Here is a 24,417-nt window from a genome sequence, read left to right as displayed (position 1 = left end):
TATAGAATGTGCTGCTACTACCAGACTAGAAGGTAAAGTCGTTGAGAGGAGCCCTAAGCTCGATTTTCGTGAAAAGTCCATTAGTGGAAACCTTTTCAAGATATCTTCATTTGTCTTGAAGATTTTTTTTTATCCCCTGTACTAAGGCTAGAAAAAACTTCATTTCAAATATGGATGGAATCTTTGTTAGATCTCATGTTATACAAAAACAAACAGCTTTTCAAAAATACATATATTTTTCGATATTTCACTTCTTCCCAAGCTTCTTCATATAAGGCAAGATCAACATTTTAATAAAATTCCCAGTTTCGAGAGAATTCTATGAAACCATTGACCACAAAAATGTCCCAATAAATCTCCATCTCTTTAATACTGATTAAAACTTCATTTGTTAGCTGAAACAAAATCATATAATTCATGTTACACTCAAATTGAATAAATATCCAGCAGAATTTCTATAATCAATTTCAATATAACTCATAAAAAGTTCTCGAAATGAGTAGGTACCATTATTCTGTAAACAAATTCGAAATCTTTTTCTAACATTGCCCTTAATCAGCTCTATTTATGACTTGAGCCTTGAGAATTTAATTTTTAACATACGAAAAAATCCAAAGGATTGAGGTCTGCTGATCTTGCTGACCAGGAAACAGGACCATATTCCTGGTTGGTTCTTATTGGAAATAATTTAAGAGCAAAAAATTACAAAAATTCATCTTATTCTTTTTTTGCATTGCTTGTGAAAAGGAATTTGATTTGATGGTTCACCCCACAGACAGGCTAAGCCTTTGTGGGAATATTCTTTATTTGTGGAGTATGTATTTATAGTTTCTGCAAATAAAATTATTATTATTATTATTATTACCTTTACTATAACATGTATAATTATTCTGGTCCACTTCATTCATAGAATAATGTATGAGAGACTCAAGAGTTAGTAATTATTTCACTATGCTGATTTTGCCTTGAAGATGTGAGTAATATATCGACACATATATATTTTTGAAAAGATAATTTTTTGTATGATATGAGATGTAAAAGAGAATTCAATTAATTTAAGAGATTTAAGAAAACGAAGTTTTTTATCTACCCTTAGTACGAAACATTTAAAAAAATTAATTGTGTCGTATTCCCAGTGAAAGTGCCAGTAGAAAGTTTTTATCGTTTTTAATGATATTCGGAAATATAGAAGTTACGGCAAATTTTTGAAATCGACAAAATATCAAAATTTGTTTATATCTTAAATACAAATGAAAATATCGTGAAACAGATATCCACTAATATAGTTTCCAGGAAAATCGAGCCCAGAACGTAACAACATTTTTACCTATGTAGTTCAGAAGTACCAGAAACAGCCAAAATCAAGCAGTATGGGATACCCTGTATATGACTTTAGGCCGTTGCCAAATTGTGACAGTGAGGTAGAATATCATGGGTATTGGGAGTTATGAGGATTTGAATATTTATTTTCAAATTCGGGAAAATAGTAATTGTTTCGGAAACCGAGTCGGAAACCGAAAGGCACAAATGGAATTAAAAAAAATAAAATTTAACTAAAACAGTTTTCTCGTGTTCCTCAACTTGTCCTTTGAAATTCGTGAAACATCACCACAGCAAAATAACAATTTTCAGATGACAAAACTAACACTGAATCGTTAATTTTCATCCGTTAATCACTATTAGTAAAGTACCTTACTTTCCAAATAACCACCGATCAAACCAGATACAAATTGAACAATGAACGAAAGTAACTAAATTATTCGATTCGAATCTCCACCGCGCGTTCGATTGTGAAAAAGTTCAACATAATACGGGCTTGTTTTGCGAAGATATCTTCGCGGACCGTAAAAAAATATCCGATCGAAGTTTCACCATTGATACGTCCGTTCTAACGGCGGCGGTGATCCGGATTTTGAATGTTGCACACGAAAACAATAGCTGTCATTCGTGATTGTTCAACGGGAATAAAATGCATCCACCGTTGGATACGGTTCAACTGATCCGACTTCGAAAGCGACTCTCTGATCAACTATTAAATGTCAAAAGTTAACGCCAAGAGGTTATTTCCGGTGGATTCCCGAAATCTATTTCATCTGATTGGGAATTCAAATGTAGATTGCAGCGACATGGTGATGACTGATGACAGTACGAACTGAAAAGTTAATACAGTCATTGTCATTTTTTAAGGGTATTTTGAGATTTTGGTCAAATTAATCTATTTTTCTCAATTGATAGTAGTTTTTTCTCGATTTTGAAGATTGGTTGCCGAAACTGGATTCAAGTGTGTGAATTATTATCAATTTTAGGTCAATAAATGTCATGTAGTATTAGTATTTATGAAAAAAATTCCGACTATATTCAGAATCAGCTGATGAGCAATATTTATTGAATCCGAACTTCTTGACTCTTTACACGATAATATCTAATAGAAGGAAATTGATTATATGAGAGCCACAACTATGATATTTTGCCGTCTCCATTATACAGAGAGAGTCGGGAGGAACTGAGCAAACTCCAGGGGTGTATTATACACGTGAAAATAATTTCAAAAAACCCATATATTCTTATACGATTCTAATTTGTATTCAAAATATAGCGTAATTAGAATGTAGTTTACCCCTTCTTATCACGAATGCTGTAGTTATCGATTGTTTGGTCCATTGTGTGTTGTTCTGACATTTGTTAGTGTCAGTGTATTTGACGCAATAATACTCACAAATCTCATGTATGGTCAGACGAAAATCCACACGCAACAGTCGAAACTAATTTCCAGCACAAGTTTTCAGTTAACGTATGATGTGGTACGGTCGCATATTTTAGAAGATCGTCTTACAGGAGAAAACTACTTATTTTTCTTGCGAAATGAATTGGAAGCATTATTAGAGAACATCAGAATGCAAATGTATTATCAGCACCATAGAGCTCCCGCACATTTCACTCGTCAGGTTAAGCAATTTTTGGACGAAGAGTTTCCTGGACTATGGATTAGTCGCGGTGGTCCTATTAGTTGACCTCCAAGATCTCCAGACCTCACACCACTGGACTATTGTATGTGGGGCTGGCTTAAAAATGAAGCGTGCGAAGTGAAGGTCGACACTCGAGAGGTCCTAATGCTTGGTAATCCTAGGTAGAAATGCTTGTCAAAGAAAGGCATGAATCACTTAAAAAAGCAACAAGAGCCCTTTCGTGTGTTAAGAGGTTAATAGCGGTATTTTTGAACTTTTGCGCTATGATTAAAATCATGTTAATGTAAAAAATTTTGTTTATTTATAATCACGCCAGGGGGCTTATTGCTTGTATGGAATTAATAATGGAATGAATTGCAGTTTTTAATTTCCAATATTATGGTTTTACGTTATGGCTTACTTAATTCTCTAATTTCTATAGCAGTTACCATAGCATTCATTGAAATAAATATGACCTAAAATTAATCCTGCCTTAAAAAAATCGGCGCAAGGGAAAGGACTTTTTTAGCAATATGGAATTAAACATTACAAAACCTTCAAAATGACAAAATGCCACAGGAAACAAATGTTTCTTTCGACCTAAAGAATCTACAGTTGAAATATTTCTACTAGTCAAAGACTCACCCTGTATAGCCATTTTAAGTTTTCATAATGAGCTATGCCACCCGTGGAAAAACAAAATTCTTTTCAGATAACAAGCTGAATCTCGAGCTGAATCTATGACACTATACAACTGTTGATCTTTTTAACAGAGACTCAACCAAATTACATAATTTTTCAAATTCTCCAGATATTATTTATTTTTGAATAACTATCAACTCGAAAACGGTGTATAATACGAGAAAATATGAAGAATGCTTTTATTTTCCAAAATGGTCACACATTCATTATTGAGCGTTTAACTCACTGTTAAGAGTTGGGTTCTGGTAGTTTCATGGTATGTAATGGTCATAATGATGAAACTGGAAGATGTACAATTTTTTGTTAACCCTATTAATGAATCAATAAGTATACGCCGAAAATCTTTCCATTCGATAAAATCGTTTGACATGTAACTCAAAATTACATTTTTCAACAGCATGTATCGACAGAATCGAATTGAAAAAAATGGTAAAAGGAAAAAGTGTTTGTATTGACCTCAGAAATCTTCTTTTAAAATACATGAGCAAGTCAAAGACTCAACCTCTATATATTGTGAATATAAATTCAAGTTAAATAAAACCATAAATTTTGCTTTATTTCTTTGGCGACGTATTGGTAGATTCTATTCTTCACAGCCCTCAGGCTACAATAACAACAAATATGGTTCAGAACAAACAATGATACCAAACAAATCGAGGTGAAAATACTCTTATCAACGGCAAAACAAGAAACAATAAACTTTACAATGAATTATAAATCAACTTGAGCAATTTAGGAATGGAAAAAGATGGAAAACCTTCTAAAAAAATTGCTCGCATTTCAATTATGAAATAGAACGTTTATTTCCCTGGTGAATGTTATGGTTTTCAGACCCTTTCACTAAAAATATTGTTGTTTGTGGGTGTGGCCAACTTTTGATTTAATAATTCATTTTTTAACTAAATGTTGTTTTTTTTTAGCAGAGGATTTGTATGATATCATTATTATTGTAGAAGTATTTCTTTGGTAATGTATAGCCCGAGAAAAATGGAGATTAAAATATACCAAAACCTTGCCATAAAGTCATAAGAAATAACTCAGATTTTGATTTGGAATATTGAGAGTTGAAATATTCGGAGGAATTTGGAAACACTTGACGTTTATGCAAAATTTCGAACCCTTCGATACTAGAAAATTTCGTTAATAGCATCGTTGGTTTTTATACACATCTCCCCACGTCACCACATGAAAAATGCAACAAAAGGGAGGACGTTAATGTACCAAGTGAATATTTTACATCCAGCAACATCTCAATTCGCACGTTTTGTTCCTATTTTCCAGTCTCGACGGCGCTTCGTTCCTAATATATAGAACGAACGCAAGCTGACGTGGCGCGTGATCGACACTGAAAAAATTAAGCAGATAAATCAACCAGTTCCACAGCCAACCCGGCGTTATTTTCCTTTTCCTCTATTTCTGCCATCTCGTCCTGACGACGGTACATATTCTAGTATAGGTAATAAACAAAGGAGTTCGCCATACATAAGATGGCATTATGGTGAGTTGGATTTTATGGTGATGAGGTGGTGAAAGCATCTCTTATTCGAAGTACTTTTCATTTTGCATTATGAAGATTTCAAAGTCATTCTTTGTGTTTCCCAATCGAAGGAAACTTCTCGTAAGGCTATTATGTTCTAATCATTCTTGAAATTTTGATTCACCTTCCTCAATCTGTGGATGAGATATTTCTGAATTTGTTTGTTTTCGAAGTCTTTCAATATGCACAGGCTGGGCAAAATTCGTTGTCTACTGAGGGGATCTCGAGAACTATAGCAGCTAGAAGAAAACGGATGACACATTCTGGAGCTCTTTTTTCATGACTAATCCAAATCTGAAAACAGAGTCATTTTTAGATTTCGAGTTATAAACAAAAATTGAGATTTTGACGATTCCGAAAAGTTCTCAACTTTTTTGTCTTTGAAGTTACAGGTCTGAAACTTGAACCTTCTTAGGCACTTTCATACGTAGAATCTACCGACAAAAGATTTTTTCCAACTGAAAAATAACAAATTTAATGAAAGTTTTCATTCAAAAAAATTAAAGTTCAGCTAATGATTCGAAATGAAAAAAATATTTTGAGCTCATCGGTGGATTCTACGAAAAAAAAGTGCCTGTAGAATGTTCAAGTTTCAGATCCGTTACTTCAAAAACAAAAATGTTATGAGAACTTTACGAAATTGTCAAACTCAAAAACGAAGTATCGTAGGAGACTGTGGTTCTCACCATTCTTTGTTTCTCCGAAAAAGAGCTCGGAAATGTGTCATCCGTTTTCTTCTAGCTGATATAGTTCTCTAGATCCTCTCAGTAGACAACGATTTTTGCCCATCCTGTACTCCACTCACATTCATTTTACCACTCGGATGGCCATGAAATAATTTTCTCAAGTTTTTGTAACTAGAACGGAGTAAGGTTGGCACTCATCAAATGTCGTTAATGTCATAACGCCGTTGCCACAACTTACATCAATTACAAATTACAAAAATGCTGAAAGTGATTGAAAAAGATAGAAGACAGGGTTTCAAGAAGTACTATTTAGAATTCAGGTCCGCTCATTCAAATAGTAGATAACCCTGATATTCTAATATCTACCATATATTAGACGGTGGCGAACATATTCAATGTAAGTGAATACATAAAATAATTCATCGGAATCTGAACGACTTATATTTTAGCTGAATGTTTACACAATCTCTCTAGATTGTTAATGAAGAGGATGACAAAGAATTTCCTTCTATTGGGAGAGCCAAAGAGGTAGAGTAATTTGAGAATTTTATTTCAGGGTAAACGAATGCGTAAAGTTACAACAGGATATTCGATAATTTTTCATTTGACTTATCCTATACATTGTAAATGACTTGAGAGATAATTATTATTATTAAATCAAAGTATTAAAAATAAACAGCCATAAATACGAGCCAGTTGTTTTGTATAAAGAAGAAGTTCCTCTTGCCTTGAAACTTCTTTTAATTTTTTGACTTCTATTGATGCAAGATGATTTTTGTTGACGAATTTATCATTCTTGTAATTTTCATGTCTTCGAGAGAAACCCAGCATTAACTCTCCTCAAGCTACTGCATATGAAAAAACCACACTATTTTTTGCCAAAAATCACCGATGAAATCCTATTTCAAATTCATTTACACTCTTTTATTTTAAGATGCTAATTCAGTGAATAGGAAATTCGGCAAAATGATAACTCAAATAAAACATGGAAAGTGGTACGAAATTGAAACTACAATGAAGGCAAAAGAGAAAGGCATAATGACTTGACAGTTTGTCAAAGATTTTGATCTATGTTTTCTCTATTGAATTAGCATTCTAGAGAAAAAGACCTACTTGATGTCAATTGTCAATTCCAAAAATTATACTCAATTACTATTCACATAATTTATTTATATTTTCGAACAAATTCCACATATGCATGTAATGTCAATACTGCAATTCTTTCCTTTCGTGTTAGAGTATTCAGATAAGGTGTTCATGCCTTTTACTGCCGAATCAATGCACTGAATTTCATTCATTTATATTCAAGACTGAACTCCACATAATATTCTTTTGGAAGAGTAGGAAATACTGTTCGAGCACGAATTCGGTTTTATCTATAATCAGTAGTAAGATTCTGGAGAGAAACATAAAAGGTTTCAGAATAGATGAGACGAACGTCTGCGTACAATGAGAACGCGAATATTCAGCAAATTCAGCATAAGGCTAACAACCGTCTGGTTTCTGTTCTTTGTTCCGTGTTGTCTGATAAGTTACTCAAATAGAATAACTGCCAACACACCGGATGTGTACAGAAATACCATCCTGGATGTCGAACCAAGGATCTAAAAGTATGAAAAAGATGAAACTCCACATGGCCAAATTATCCGCCAAAAATTTGTTGCACAAATCACTTGAATTCGAAATTATACTTCCTATAAATTTTTAAATGGCAATGCTATCTTTTTATGACCATTCTTGAAGGGTTTTAGGAATTTCAAGTTACACAGGGTTCTAAATATTCAGGGTGAGTCTTTGCCTCGTACAAATATTTCAACAGTAGATTCTTGAGGTTAAAAGAAACACTTTTTTCCTATATACCATTTCTTCCGATTCGGCCCTGATAAAAAGATATAGCCATTTTAAGTTTTCATAATGACCTTGGAAAATTGAATTACATTCAGAAAAACTAGATAAATCTGTGACACTACACATATGTGGATCTTTTAAACAGAGTTGTATTCAGTCAAAGTACAAAGATTTTCAGATTTCCGAGATATTTTTAATTCTTGAATTTGAAAACGGCGCATTATACGAGAAAATATGAGGCATACAAAACGTTCATATATTTATTATATAGATAGCATCCAACTTAGTTTCAAGAGTTGGGTTCTTTGAATTTTCGGTATTTTTATGATACGTAATGGTCATAATGAGAAAACTGGAAGACGTGGGTTATATATTGTGTTCGAAAAAGAATTAATCAAATAAATGAAAAATTATATTCCGAAATTCATTTAATCCGATAAAAGCGAGGATAAAACCGTTTGTGAGATAAAAATACTAAAATAATAGGTATCTTTAAAACCTAGACGATTCGGAAAAAATGGTTAGGAAAAAAGTATTTCTTTCGACTTCAAGAATCTACTGTTAAATATTTTTACGAGCCAAAGACTCATCCTGTATAGTGTCGTTAAAAGGATGCTTGGCAATCAACTAATTTGAAACTTATTACAAATTGACGAGGGTTTAGACAGTGCCTTTAAACTCGAAAAAAAATACAAGCAATTAAGCCAAGTGGAAAGAAATAGATTGAAGAGCAGAAAAAAAATTTTTTCCCAAACAAAAAGTAAAATAAAAATAAGTAAGGAGAAGAGCATCGTATCAAGCGAAGATCATCGAGATAACAATGGTACTTTGCGAAACGGGCGGTAAATCAGGATACTTCTCTCGTTCTCTCTGACTAATATGAAGAACATTTTGTGTTCTTGCCTTATCTCAGTAGCCAATCATATTTAAAATTTCAATCTTGTGGGTTTCACTGAAGTGCTACATTTTGTCTGATTTTCAAATAAACCTTGCTTCTCACAAAATCCCTGCATACACATATTTTCGACCCTCGTTTTTTGTTGGTATCTAATATTGTTTTCTTTCTTCATTATAGTGCCAATACTGCCAATGCGTCATCGGATGTTGGAGATCATTCTGGCTAATATTAATACAAAAATAAAATGTCAATGTCGACACTGTCGACTACAGCTGGTTTGAATACAAACGGGGTTTTTCACCTGTCGGAAGAGAAATCCCGAAGTAGCATTTTTTCATATTCATCTTTCCCTATAACAACTTTTTGGGGTATCTCCAACAATGAAGATGGAGGATTGCGATCTTTGCGATAGTGTATTAATTTTGATAGCTCTTATGGTTTTTGACATATTATAGGATGGTATTGAGAAGTATCACCTTTCAGACACCCCTTGTATTTTGGTTATCTTATCGAATAAGTTGAAACCGAGGTTGAAACTGGTTCTGATAGAATTTTTGTCGTATAATCCAGTAATGTGGTTAGATTTCTCCAAACATATTTTGTTTGTCAGTTATGGACCACACATGTATATGCATGTACAGTATTTTCCTCATTCATTGAACATGAAGTGGGATTTCCAAAAGTATATTAATTGAATTCAAGTATTTTCAAAAGCAAGCTCAGAATTTGCACAAAATTTTCCTATTATAATAGAAAGACTTTGGCTGATTTGTTAAATGTAGAGAGCAAAATGTCCGAAGCTAACTGATAATTAGTTGAATAGTTCAGCTTCTGCTGTTTTGGTATTTCTAATTTACAATATAAAATATTTAATTTATTTTACGAAAATTGTGGTTAACGAAAATAATGAAAAGTTTGATAAAATGGAAATCTGCAAGAAGCTTCGGAATTGAAAAAGGTAACATAAAAATTTTTAGAAAATCTTGAATTCTAAGATTACTTTTCAAAAAAATTTTTTACAATTACATATGTATACATATATACTCGGATATATATTTTGCCCACTTCATGCCTGGTCAATATAGAAAATAATATACAAGGTCACAAGGTGTTTCACTCGGTGTCTCAATAGCAAACCATATATGTATTTGCTCCCTAACTGAAAAACAAAATACGTCAGGAAAAAACAAACTACGTCATTGTATTCTTCGACAAATCAGAAAAAGTTTGAACTTCTTCCATAAGTTTAACAATAACTGAGATATGACGGGTGCCTGAAAAATGATACCGAGAGAGAGACACTTCATTTTCACCCTGCATATCAAACACCTGAAGAGCTTGCGCCATTTTTAATTTCTTAAAAAAGTAGCGCACTATCGGGAGAACTGCAATCCTCTATCTTTGATTATAAGGGAGGTTACCCCACAAAAGTAGCCAAAATGGGATATACCCTGTACAGGCTAGTACTAGTTGTCTTCTGAGGGGATCTCGAGATCTAAAGCAGCTAGAAGAAAACGGATGACAATTTACATTTGAAAAATCAGAAATCCCTGTCATATCTTGAAAATGGCTGGATCGAAAAATTTAATGAATCATATTCGGATAACCCATAAAAAAAGCCTGTCAATCATTTTCGAGTATGAGTTGAAAGAAGCATGAAGGAAAATAGCAATTTCTCAATTTTTGTTTAAAACTCGAAAACTAGAAATTATAGGCCGGTTCTATTTTCATATTGGAATTAGCCAGGAAAAAAAACTAGAGAATGCATAATCCCTTTTCTTCTACCTGCTGTAAATAGTTCTCGAGATCCCATCAGTAGAAAACAAATTTTGCCCACCCTATAAATATATCTCTCGATATATCTCATGTAGACTCAACGAATTTATAGTTGAATAAGTAAAAACATGAAATAATTATTAAGCACATTAATTAAATTATCAAGACGCAACCCAAGAATCAAAAGGGTATTCGGCAGATTTCGTAACTACATTAATTTCATTTTGGGAGATGAATAATTGGTTCGCTTTCATTCAGAATCTCAACTCTGGAAATTTCAACAGCGTCTAGTGTAATATTTTCTTCTCGATTTTCTTGATTCCTTCCTATAATTCATTACTGTAATAGGAAGCTCGCTTTAGAATGAATTCAATTTCTAGAGTAGCCAACTTGAAAATGCATCACCATAGATTCAGAGAAAAAAGTTCGATAACGTAGAACTGAAAACTTTTTAACAACCGAAAGGCACGCATCTTCAAAAAAAAACCACCTGTGTTCAACAATGCCTCTATGTAAACGGACTCGAGTGATATCTTTGATATCTATCTCTATCCCAGTGGAGACAAGCCCAACAAGCGGAAATAACTCTTCAACCTTTTCAAGCGTACACAATAAAAGACAAAACAGTTGTTCAACTCAATCGGGTTGTTTGTTACGTCTAACAACAGAACAACAATGCCACATAAATCACACATAGTGGGCACCAACAGCAGTAGCAGCTAGCAGCAGCAACAACAAGATAGTTAACAGTGTCCACAAAGTTCTCTCGAGTGAATAAATATTTATATACGTACGTCTGATACCCCAGTCCATCATATTGTCCACACCATCGCTCGGCAGAATGCCCTGTATCGTTGTTTCTTATGGGCTCGAAGAAGCGTTTTCAAACTGGCCACGGTTCCGAATCCACCTAGATGCCACCGATTTCACCCTCATATCTGGGGGCCGCGTATGAGACATGCCATAGACAACAAACGGTCAACAACTGATATCGCAGAGTGCGACGCACTCCAGCACTCAGGACACCACGATTTCTAACCTGCTCCACCGGGGAAACATGCGCCCGTCGGGTCTGTCGAACACTGGAGTTGGTGCTTCTTTCTCTGGCTTCTTCGAGAAGGTACCTCGATTGTTGCCGGTGAGACAAAGGTCCTTCACTCTCTCGCTTGCCGGAGGAAGCGCAGACCCGATAGTAGTTGCGGATGATTTTTCGGTAGATCTACCGATTTTCGAATGATATTTTCAAGCGTTCTGATTGATCTAGGTCAATTTCAGAGAAGGAATCGGCTTAATTTTTAACATATACGTGTATTTAAAATGATTATTCAAACTGAAACAAAGTTCATACACTACAGTAGCGTTCAAGCCAATGTAACAAAGGAAAAGTCAGCCCATTAAGAGACAATTTTCTGTTTGTTCGGTATGTCCCCACCGAATTAATCAGAAAATTGCACAAAACATGGAGTGGTGTATTCTTTCGTATTTTATTTTGTCACTAGTTGGACCTATGCTTTCGAATGATTTCGATAAAGAGCGCTATATTGATAGCAGAGGAAGCAGGTTTTTCTATAAGTGTATCAACAGTGTGAAATCGAAGTTAAAATAATGGTTCGCATGGTACGAAGAACGTATTTCGAATAAGAGAGTGAGAATATCCCACCTTCACATTTTACTTTTTATGAAATTTTGATTTGAAAGTAATAGTTGGGGAGCCCAAGCAGGAAATTCGGGACAGCCTGTCAGAATAGTAAAAAAAAAACCATCATTGAACATACTCGAGAGTGTCAGCTTGAGATATATGTGGTTAATAGGTTAATTACATATTGAAAAGTTTCTTTATCTGACAATTTAACAGTGACGAAAATGTGTGGCAGGGCGCCAAACTTGAAAAAAAACGTCACGTGTACATTCTCGAGAGCCGTGGCTTTTTTTCTTATATTGAAGCTAATGATTCAAGAATAACGGAAAAAATATAATCTGACAGTTTCAGCACGCCGAAACGATAAAAATTGGCCATAAAGGTCACAAAAATAAGTTTTTTTGAATTGTCTCCTCTCCGGGGCTTCAAATTGTTTTCGCATTCATTAAAAAGGTTGTAGGGCATAACATTTTCTACAAATTTTGTCCGAAGTAATTTTTTCCATGTTTGAACGTTTTCGAGATATATGGCGATGAATGTACATTAGACTTGGTTTCTACATTGACCTTGGCCTTCCGCATGTGTTTCTAAGCTCCTCACCTTATCGCCCTTTAATTCTAAAACGGTTAAGAGTAATATGCCAAATTGCTTCAGACAAAAGTTGTTTAGAATTTTATTATCTACGACTTTCATAATGAATACAGAAACGATTAGAGGTACAGGAAGGGAAATATTCGAAAAAAAAGCCTTGTTATCATCTTCAAACTGTCAGATTAAGAACACCCCCTTGATTAATGTGAGATTAATGGGTCAACACGTCTGTAACACCGAGATTCGCCATCTGTATGAAAATCTGACACGCTCGAGTATGTACAAATAACGATTTTTTTGCATTTTCAAAGGACCGCAAGACCTTGCGTCACGTTCGAATTGTCAGTCCCTTGAAAAGTAGTTTCCTTTGAGTCCAATTAACATATCATCTAAAAATCTGACACGATCGAAAAAAAATTCTTTTTTTGCCATTTTCAACTCTTCAATCCCACCGCGCAAACTGTCAGATAAGCATGAATTCAATATCAGAAAGACATAGGTCATATACAGTATCTTAATCTGACTCGCTCGAGTATGTACATCTGACGATTTATTTTTTTACATCTTTGAGAACCTGCAGACGCTTTTCCCACCGCTGAAACTGCCTACTTCATAGAACTTTTTCTTTCTTTCTACCACCCCGATTCAGCATCCTCGGCTCCCCAACTATAAGTTGAAAGCTCTGCTCAAAAACTTTTGCGCGTTTGTTCAAAAATAATCCGAGCAGTCACCAATTCAGGTACTGAACTCATCTATCGTCGCTTAATTGTTTCCAAATAGTTTCGAAAATACCGATATAATCTAGTTAAAAACGTCTTTTTGAACGTTGTTGGTCCAAATTTGGGTATCATCTGGCGAGATACAGAATCTTTTATGAGATTGTTTTGTAGAATTTACTGATGATTACGATCTCCACTGAAATCGGCGTTAGTATTCGTTTCTGTACCGGGTGGGCAAAATTCGATGGGTTTGAATCGCAACTTTGTAACCATAAGAGCTAGGGAAAAATTCATAGCCAAACCACATCCCTTCATCTCTTTTTCGGCTTTTTGAGTTGGTGCCTCTACTTCCTCAAGTTTCAGTGAAATCGAAGAACGAGTGTAACATTCTACGTACACTTTTTCATGTAGAATGAATGCAGTGGCATAGTGAAAGATTCTTTCCTTTCCACCACTTCAGTGTTATGATACTAACTTTCATTTTCATTTGAAATTTTTTACATATTCCAGACCCAAATTATTTTAGGATTAAGAATATGTAATATACGTCGTGTTTCTAATTGTTCTTCCAATAGAAACAACTCAAAAACTATAATAGTTCGTTCAAGTTGGCCTATACTAGTACCAGCACAGCCGTCTTTATTTGTGAAGGTATTTGAAAAGGCTTTGGTACTAGTATAAAGATTACCTTTATACTATGTTTCGGAACATATTCATTTGAATTCAGATTTACAAAATTTCCTGAAAGTGATGCATTCCATATTGGAAAATTTTTCATCTTTTTAAATATCTGGAAGGAAAGTGATCTTCAAAATCTCCCATAACCTGACACAACATAGAAGCATGAAATCATATTATCAAAGAAAAGGACCTGCCAACTTGACGGAACTAGTTTCTGAATTTTTTTATTGGCAGAACGATTAGAGACATGACGTATATCATATATCCCGAATCAGAAAAAAATATGGGACTACAATATGTGAAAGAAAATAGAATTTATCCTTAAAAAATGAAAGTTACGACTAAAATATGACAGAAGTGGCGGACTGAAAAAATTGTTTGACTACGCCACTGCATTCTACATAAAAAGTGCCTGAAGAATGTTACATTTGTTTTTCGATATCACTAAAACTTTACGGAACAGAGGCACCAATTCAAACTGTCGAAAATGAGTTTTGACTTATAACTTGAAAACAACCATAATAATGAAAAGCAGAAAGATTCATTCAGACAATTTGAGTAGAAACTCTAAACGCTAAATGGAAACAAATGGAAAATTTAAAAGAACTGTCTGAACTCTAGGAGTTAATGAAAATTTTTATCTTATTCAATTTCTTGTTCAAATGCAAAGGAATATTGATGGAAATAATAATAAATAAGAAATTGAATCTCTGAATCAACCACTCGGACGTCAAGGGCATATTCGAAGGTGTACGGCGGTAGAAGATAACTAAGAAACCGCTTTTGGTATGCGTGTGATATACCGAACGACCATTGACGGCGAGTAGAGAAGTAATTGTGGCTTGAAGTCGCTTACAGAAGAACAATACTGTACGGTTCAGACTATTAATCAGAGGTCACATCGAAGTTATTAGCAAAGATTTTCCCCTTTGATCTACGGGTGGTAATTCTGGGTAATTTTCAGTTTTTTCGCTCAAATTTTTCTTCAACGTTTCCGATGACACGTCTATGATGAATATTGAATATTCGAAAATGGGCGCACAAAAAATTCACTTCCTCGACTGGAATTTCAAGTCTAAGAGCCAACAACATTGGCTCTTCAGGAAGGCTGATTCTTCAATATTAATCACTCGATTATTCATGATTCCTTGAATTCACTCGAACAAAAAATGACACCTCTGCCACTGCCTTAGAGTGATGAATTTGAAGTTATTTTATCAAGATTTATTCTTGTTGCACACAATTGGGAATATGAATTTTTTTGGCAGATGCATCGGCCGTTGCTAAGTTCCTGGCAAACGCCATTGTTGGAGAAGAAAGTAAAATTTCCAACCATTTCAGGAAGGCTAAAATTTCAATATTATATTATTTGAATAAAACAAGAGGTTGAGAGACGTTAATTAGGTTTCTAAAAGAAGGCAGACGCCCTCAAAGTTTCAAAATACTACTTTATCTTTCGCTTCATATTCGAAGTGAATGATGACAAAACACTCAAGAAGCCATTCCAAAAAGACTAAATTTGGATATTATATTACATATTTAGATATTCAAGAGGCAACCATGAATCTGACCGACATTTGGCTAAAAGAAGGCAGATGCAATCGGAGTCTACAAATTTCGTGTATGACTCTTGAATATCTAAATAATAAAAGAGAAAAATTTCAGCCTTCCTGAAAAGATTTGTCGTCAGAACCAGGTTTTCAGTGTTTGCCTTTTCTAAAGCTGCGTTTACATCAGCGAAATAGTCAATATATTCTTACCACTTGCAAATATAAACGACTTCAATGTATTTTATTCTCTTGAGTGCGCTAATGGAGTTATTATTTTTGAATGGTTGAAAAGCAGAGCTTGCCAAACAATTACATACATTTTGTATGTTATGATCATTTTTGTCAGCATTTTCTAGCATGCCCCACAAACACCTCTGTACTCGTACAACAGACCGATCAATCTCTCACTTAAAGAAGACTTGGATACGAACGAAAAAATCAGACTCGCTTCAACGCACGATGCACTGATATGTCTTGCGTGTACCCCTTTACAGCACCCAGGGGGGCACATATGCACGCCCTTCCCAACCCCAAGGATTAGCATGATTTTTCCATGCTAAGAAAACGTCTCCAATGCAACTTTCATTTAGCATGCACCTATATATGCCCCCCAAAAATATCATTCGGGTGTGCCACTGCTATACCCCCGCTAAGTCATTCCCACTAGAATGCCTGTTATTGGCAAAATTTTCGTTCATATGCAAGGTGTCCCACCCTGTATAGACGACTAATCACAATTTTGTGAACAAAATTTGCATGCTGAGCTTTTCGACTATGAACTTTATCGCTAAAATATTTTCAGACCTAAGCAGCTCGGAAAACAGTCTACGACTTCTTTATTTCGAATAGAAAACACCCAGTATATCTTTGCATCGTTAGATAGCTGTTTTGATAGCAATTTCAACAGTACGTCATATATAATATGTATATAATATATATATTTTTAAATATTCCTCCTGGGGATACACTGGGTGTGAGGTTATGCAATTTGAAATAGGAAATTAGTGGACTGTTTCTAGTAGAACCGAAAGTTGCACAAGTTTGCAAATATTTCAGGGAGGGAAACTTACGAAGAACACCAGCATGCAAATTTTCAGCACAAAATTGTGATTTGTTCTCCATAAACCTCTAATAGACCGAGGGGGTATACACCCTGTATATTTGGTGATGAAACTAATGATCGTGATTGACACTTGAATGGAGGACCGCTTTGGGACTTAGGATGGCGTTTTGATATTTGCAATGCAGATCAGGTTGAAATTATCACTGTTTTGAAGCACGTGCAATCACATACACTGGAATGAATCGCGTGTCATAAAAAATTACGTCGAGGGTAGTTACTTAATTGTACAAAGTCGTTTGGCTCTTATTGTTTCTGATCATAACCAAGAAAGTGTCCAGTTCCAATAAAACACAAGAAATAAGCTGAATAAATATAATGTGAATGAACGTATTGAGAATATTTACGTTAAAAATTCAGCAAAAAATGTCAAAACAAAGATAAATAAAAAACTCTAAGTGCCATTAATCGTTTGAACAGAAATGTGCTATAAATATTTGACGCATAACCTGATCTAGAACACCGTTGTCAGTAATTCAAAAATGAAATACTTCCAGGCATTGTCTACACTACACACAATCTGGCTAGCGAGCGAAAGTATGAATGTTTATCTGCCTGATATCAAGTTCCGTAATATCGATTCAACCACGTTTTTTTTTCAATTCCTTCTATTATTTATGAAGCTCTTCGATAAAACACGTGCGATGGTACCCATTGAGACCTCTATTGGCAAACTTCGAAAGTTGTATTCGAATTGAGGACGCTCTCGATCGAGAACAGCCAATGCAAGTTGTTAACTTACCATAACAAACATAGATAGCGCTTCATTGTCAGTTTAAATACAGTGACTCTAACGAGATGTTTGATAGAGTCACTGTAAGTTTACATGCATATGGCAGTAAACGATGATTCGCACATGTACCATTTAGTTATGGTGATACAACTTGGGGATACAGAAACTACAAAGACTTACCAGTATTTGAAGAATTCATCAATATAGAAAGTGGACATTCGTCATCGTCAAGCACATATTCTGATTCAGTGGTCCCATTGGCGTTAGCGTTCACTTGCACAAGACACCACTGAGTAGGGTCGGCCCTACTCAAACCGTATTTGTCTAACATTTCTCGAACAACAGCACCGGCACAATCACGAATGGATAGAAGGAGAGTTTTGTATGGAACGTCTTTACACAAAGCTTCTCCATATATCTTCAAGGTGCCCCCTATAAGGAAAAAATAAGATCAGCACATCTAAATGCAAAGTAATTAGAAGTTCTTTTGAAAAGCTTTGCATTATAAATTGATCAATTATTATGATTCATTTCAACTCGCCATGTGATATTGACAAATGAATTAACTCGACTGAATCTTCATGAATAAGGTACCTGTATCCGGTCCTCCATCTTTGGATCTGAACTGCTGCAATTTCTTCTCCAATTTCTGCTGCCGTCTTCTTCTCATCACTGCTTCTGGATTAGATATTGATCGTGTGAAAGAAGTTTCAGGTAATTCTGAAAAAACAAACGTAGTGAAGTGAAATAAATTGATGGAGAAACATCTAATACCCACCAGTGTACAATTTCTCAGCTACACCATCTTGCTTATCATTAATATCACCGTTCTCGCTTTTCATTCTGGACAATTTCTCCTGTTTCTTTAATTGCTTCTTCTCCCTTTTCGATAGTTTTCTTCTGAAGCTTGCGTTAGAGTCTATGCTGCCGATTGAATTCACCTGGACAAAGAGGAAAAAGTTAACGGGTGTTTTCCGTTTTCGAAACATTGCGTTCAGATTTCCTTCAAGAATCAGTGAAGAGTGACAAGAACAACTTGTCGCACATGTATTAAAGCGGAATTGGGACATGACGAATTTGAATAAATATGTACCTAGACATAACATTCACCAGAACCGACCCTGTTAGCGCAATCATTTCGAGCTGCCTTTTGTTACTTTATTTAAAATTGAAGGTGGTGAGTAATCATGAAGAGCAATAAATCCGTGAACCCTGACAAAGTAGGTCTGTGAAATTAATCATCTTAAGATTTAAATTCGATACTGCCGTATAGTTTAGGATTCCTTACGCTAGACCATGTTCGTTCCTTTTATATTGCTCGATATTTCTAGTTAGTAATGAACAATGCCTGGCATTATGTATTTAGAAACAGAGGGCTGTATATCAATGGGTGGAGCGCAATACTTGAGACAAATTCGGCTTTGTGTAAGAAGTGAATCTGTTGAGAAAGTTTGAGAATTTGATATGCTTGTAGGATAATACAGATACTACCAGTGTGCTCGTTCAGTATGTGAAGAGCGGAACAAAAAATTTGGTCAATGTGCGAACGAACACCCTACATATCAATAAGTGGTCTGATCAAATATCTAGGTTTATTACTGTCCAAGTTACAAATTTTCAGTGTTTCAACCCGAAATCAGAAGATAAAATCTTGTGACCTGAGCGAGATCTTAGAAATATGGATACTCGTACAACATCTACCAGGTTTTCGCTATAAATTGACCAGCTTTTTAACTCTATTACAAAAACAGTTACATAAAAATATTTAACAAAAACTTTCGTCGAAATAAAATGAATTTTTCAAAAGGATTACACTTACTGAAATATACAGGGCGATAGTGGAAAATGCTCATATACAATCAGGGTAGATGAAGGATACCGAGGTGCGCTTCGAAATAACTTATGTATATTGTATGGGGTTTGGGTCTATCATTCTGTAACCAAGATACAGGCTGATTTTCTAATTTTCTCCATTTTTTTAGATGAACTGCTCTTTACATTCTTTTAATATTGTATTCGTATGATCTTTGTCATCATGAGTGCTATCCATTAACATTATAAATAATGTCTCAATCCAGGTTTGGCTCTAAAAAATTCAATGCGAGATTTAATGAGCAGGTTTCGAGTCGAAATAACACCCTGTAGGTATATCAATATTTTGAAAATTCATTCACAAATTTCGAAAGCGCATACAATTTTCTCATTCGTTAGTTTGACCGGCAATCCCAAGTTTCCATTTTCATTCCCACGTAAAAATCGAACGGGCCAATATATCCACAACGAAATCATATGGTTGAGTCCGAGGTTGAGTCAGTCATCACGAGATAAGTTTTTTCCCATTGCTTTGCGATAATTCTGATACCCAAATTTTTTTTTTATTGAGCTCTATTAATAGTTCTTATTTGTCAGTTTACTCGTGAAATGTAATTCAGATACATAACATGAACGAACTATCAACTATCTATAATATTTAAACCTTAGAACATAGATACATGGAATGGAAAATAAACATTGGAGTGAGATAGTTGCTTAGTTTCGCCAATCACAATTGAGACAGTTGATCCGGACATCATTGGCGCATCAATTTTCAATACGAATAGACAGGATGCATGTGAATTTTTCAATAAAACGCCACGGCCTTAGTGTCGCTCTAGACAGAGAAACATCGTGGATGTTTGGACTACAAACAATTCATTCGTAGCACCTAATGGCCATTCCATGTATATATGTTCTAAGATTTAAACTAAGCATCAAATGAAGGGAGACAGGTGAAAAATTGCCTAGGTTCGACTAGTTATAACTTACACCACTGGCGAAAAATCCAACATCGGGGAAGAAATGTCGAGGTTATAGTTAGAATTTCAAGACAGAAAGGTGATTTCATAAAATGGCGATATTTCCATAGCAATATCTGAAAAGTCTACTATTGTTCTACTATTCCCAAATTCTTCAGCGAAAAACTAAAACTTTTGGCCGCCTTTAATTCACAGCCTCTACAACAAGAAGAGATTGAGAAAAAAAATTACCCTGTGCCAATGGTCTATAGGCGAAGGATAATTCTTTTACATCTCGGGGTTAAAATTCAATATCATCAAAATATCGAAGATATAAATAGCCAAATTTAGGCAATTTTTTAGGTGTCCCACTTCATTTGCTTCTTATTTTATATCAATTTCTCATTCAGGTTATCCCGGTGTAAGTTTAACAAAAAGTTCCTACTAATAAAGATAAGGAATTAGGTACATATTTTCACTTCCGAGACAAAAGATATTACATTCACATTGCTTGTTGAATGTCAACTGTCATTGCCTTTTGCATTCTTCGAACATTTTCAGTGATGTAGAAGTAGATAAAAAGGTTATTTGATTTCAGAAAGTCGTCAACTAGAATACAACCTACATTTTCGCAAATTTTTTGACGGAATAAAAATTATTGAAATTTTTTTCTAAAGTGGTATTCCAGATCAAATGCTGTGAACCTGAGTGTAAACCTCACCCGAAAATCGGTCTCAAACAATGGCACATCTAGTTCTCCATAAAAAATGAAGACTTGGATATAAACGAGATTTTTTTTGAAAAATTAAGGAAGGAAGAAAAAGAAAGCTTAACGGTGCAGCCCCACACCGTTCAATCTGCCCCCTAGGTACGCCACTGGAATAAAATGGTCGCAGCGCAATTCAGCATAGGCGAGTTTACTTACCGTTTTGTCATCTACATTTTTCAATAAAAATCTGCCTTCTCTATCGTCCACGTGCCAGTTCAATTGTACTAATAGGGGTTTTTCTTCAGGTGCCATTTTCCTTTCTGGGCAACCCTCGTGAAGCTCGTATAGGGCATAGGAGGGTACCGACAGCATCCTCATATCCGGGCGAAATTTTTCGACGAGAGTGCCGATAACGTCTTCCACAGTAGCGTCCGAGGCGACGCGGATACATTTCGTCGCTACCTTCTGACCCGAATCTTGAAAGTAGAACCGCATGACGCCATGGAATTCCAGGTCCTGAAAAATAAGGATAAGGTTAGTATAACAAAAAAAAAAACTGACATCAGGGAACTCCTATCTTAGATCGACAAAAAGGTGAATGCAAGATTGAGTATACATATTATGTAAAGGGTGTCTCAAATTCGATGTCCAGTGAGGGAATCTCGGAAACTAAAAGAGCTAGAGCAAAACCGATGGCACGTTTCCAAGCTCTCTTTCAGAGGAACAATGAATGGTGGAAACCGTAGCCTCCTACGATCCTTCGTTTTTGAGTTATTAGTAAAAATTAGGATTTTGAAGATTTCGACAAGTTCTCATAACATTTTTGTTTTTGAAGCTACAGATCTTAAACTTGAGTCTTCTTAGCCACATTTTTTTACCTAGAATTTACTGACGAAAGATTTTTTCCAATTCAAAAATAACATATTCAATAAAAGTTTGCATTTGAAAAAAACGAAAGTTCGCTTGATTATTCGAAATGAAAAAATATTTTGAGGTCGTCAGTGGATTCAGGAAACTAACTTGACAATTCACCTAGAAAATAGTAGAGCACGTTATTTCCGACTGCATATTTGGATGGCCCATATCTAGTTAGCCTAGACCAGTTCCATGCATTAAAAAAAATATTGCGTTACCATAGCAACGAACAATAACTCATTAGAAGTGTCAGTGTGAAGTTTGAGGTAAAAAAGTAAACCAGAGTTACGCAATAAATTAAAAGGAAGAATATGTCCACCGGAATTGTGAAAATCGAAAAATTGGAGTATCGAACCATCATCAAGTACCTGTATTTAAAAGGTACGCAGATTTACGAAGATAAGCTCAATACCCTTGGTGATCAATGTCGTTCGTATGCGACCGTGAAAAATTGGACTGCAAGCTTCAAAAGAGGTAAATTTTCCATTAAAGATTATCACCGATCGGGAAGGCCAGTTTCTGTGTCACTACCCGAAAATATCGATGCAGTTCATTACATGATTTTATCAGACCGTCGAATTCGGCTAAAACGGATATCTGAAGCACTGAATATTTCTTTCTTCATCATATAGTTCACGTCAATTTGGACATGAGAAAAATTGCTGCAAAATGGATCCCCAAATGTTTGGATATTGACCAAAAGCGTACAAGGGTAGAAGCATAGCGTTCGATCTGCTCTCGATTTGAAAACGATGTAGACTTCTTAAACCGAATTGTTACTATGGATGAGACTTGGGTACATTTCTACGATCCAGAAACAAAGCAACAATCGATGGAATGGCAACACTCTGGTTCTCCAAGGCCTAAGAAGTTTCGTGTCCAAAAATCTACTGGAAAAGTTCTTGCTTCAGTTTTTTAGAATCGCCATGGAGTAATCATGATTGATTTTTTGGATAAGGGTAGAAAAATATCCGGGGATTACTATTCGACATTACTGACCACTCTACGGGAAAAAATTAAAGAGAAAAGACGCGGAAAGCTATCCGAAGGTGTTTTGTTTTTGCAGGACAACGCTCCTGTACACAAATCTCATATTGCCATGCAAAAAATTCGTACATTACATGGACAGTTCACTTCTCAATTTTGCCCAATTAAGAAGTCACAAAATTTAGTGAACCGCTTACGTGACCCCATTCTTTTAGATGAATTCATGTACCTTCAATCTAGTCAAAATGAAAATGGTTATGAACCGAAGGACAGTACCTCGGACAGTACAGTAACAGTTCTATATCACCTGAGTCATTCATATTCAAGTACCTAATTCTTTCAACATTATTCAAATGTCTTAAACTGGGTGATACTCGTATAATCTCACCAAATGGAGTTTTAATGAGTGTTGTCTATTAACTCCACGCTACAGAGATCAGTAACACATTATTTGTTTACATAATTAATTGATGATAACTTGTGGACGACTAAGCATAGACACATCGTCTATTACAACATTCGATATGTATAGTAAAATTTCACGCTCATGAATTGAACTAAAAGCTTATTGCAATCTACGCGTTTCCGAATGAGTGGATTTCATAAAGGGTCCAGCAGGAGTGAGTGCACCGTGACTCATATCTCCGTTTGGGAAACATAAAAATTATTATTTTTTATATTCGAGCTCGACAATATTAAAATATTTGTTGTTCATGCGCTGTTCGATTTTCACTGGACGATTTCCAACATTATTTCCACAAAATGGCAACCTGTATTTTATATAAATTTTTCGGTTCCTACATGAAAAATATATGATACTCCATGAATATCTGTACATCTAAACATTGAATGCATATTGTTTTCGAGATTTTCGTCATGGAAGTTCTTAACAAAATTCGTCACCTCAATATTTGCAATTATAAAGGTGTGCGAAGTCCCATTGAAATTTATTTTTGATCATTCCATAGAATGACTACCTCCCGCTAAAATACGCATGCATCTTTTTTTCTTCTGTTTTTATTTATTCCGAGAAAAGTATCGACTGCATCGAAATTTTGCGACAAACTTTCTTCTCCAGAATCGAATGGGAAACCATAAGAGAATTTCATTTTTCGAAAATCTATCCCACGAAAACAATTCTTGAAGTAACATCATAAGGGGTTGTTATTTTCAACCCCTAATAATAAAGTTGTGAGATCTGAGATCTGTGTGAATATCATCTACTTAGAGCTTCATATTATGTATAGTTTTATGACTCTTGTTTCTTAGAACCCGTAAAAAAAAATTGAAAACTGTTCAACTCGTCATCGCCTTCCAAAGGCTGTATCTTGGAAGGGAGGCCGACTTCGATAAAAATTCATAGGAGCTACCCCTGGTTATTTTCATCGAGGAAGCATTTCTCTAATAAGTCTTTCGCATTTGTTTATAGACACCCTGTATATCATCACAGTCATTAAGCTAGGTTTTTTGTTCGTTTGATTATTTTAAGAAATTCCTTGCTTATTTTGAATCAATTTTTCGGAGTTTTTGCTGTTTCCTGGCAACAAGAAGTATTATCCAGGAAATTACGATTGTTGCCTTTCTCAAAGTTAAATAAAAATCGCATT

The 24,417-nt window shown here is 35.1% G+C and overlaps 1 protein-coding gene across 3 annotated transcripts in view; it reads right to left on the bottom strand.

Annotated features, from left to right (window-relative positions):
• Positions 1-24,417, bottom strand: part of LOC123312608 (afadin) — a 186,290-nt gene that overhangs the window by 89,468 nt on the left and 72,405 nt on the right. For 2 of the 3 annotated variants that reach the window (XM_044897128.1, XM_044897129.1), the window contains exons 3-6: positions 21,125-21,424; positions 18,204-18,366; positions 18,020-18,145; positions 17,606-17,857 (exon numbers count right to left, since the gene is read on the bottom strand). In XM_044897128.1, the coding sequence (XP_044753063.1) occupies positions 17,606-17,857; positions 18,020-18,145; positions 18,204-18,366; positions 21,125-21,424 (841 nt within the window). Of the gene's footprint in view, positions 1-11,186; positions 11,444-17,605; positions 17,858-18,019; positions 18,146-18,203; positions 18,367-21,124; positions 21,425-24,417 lie in introns of those variants that run through there. The other variant, XM_044897131.1, reaches the window with a different exon arrangement.

This window comes from Coccinella septempunctata, chromosome 4, assembly GCF_907165205.1.
Source record: "Coccinella septempunctata chromosome 4, icCocSept1.1, whole genome shotgun sequence".
Lineage (NCBI taxonomy): Eukaryota > Metazoa > Arthropoda > Insecta > Coleoptera > Coccinellidae > Coccinella > Coccinella septempunctata.
The sequence above is the reverse complement of the archived record's forward strand: the minus strand, read 5'-3'. Positions and strand labels throughout refer to the sequence as shown.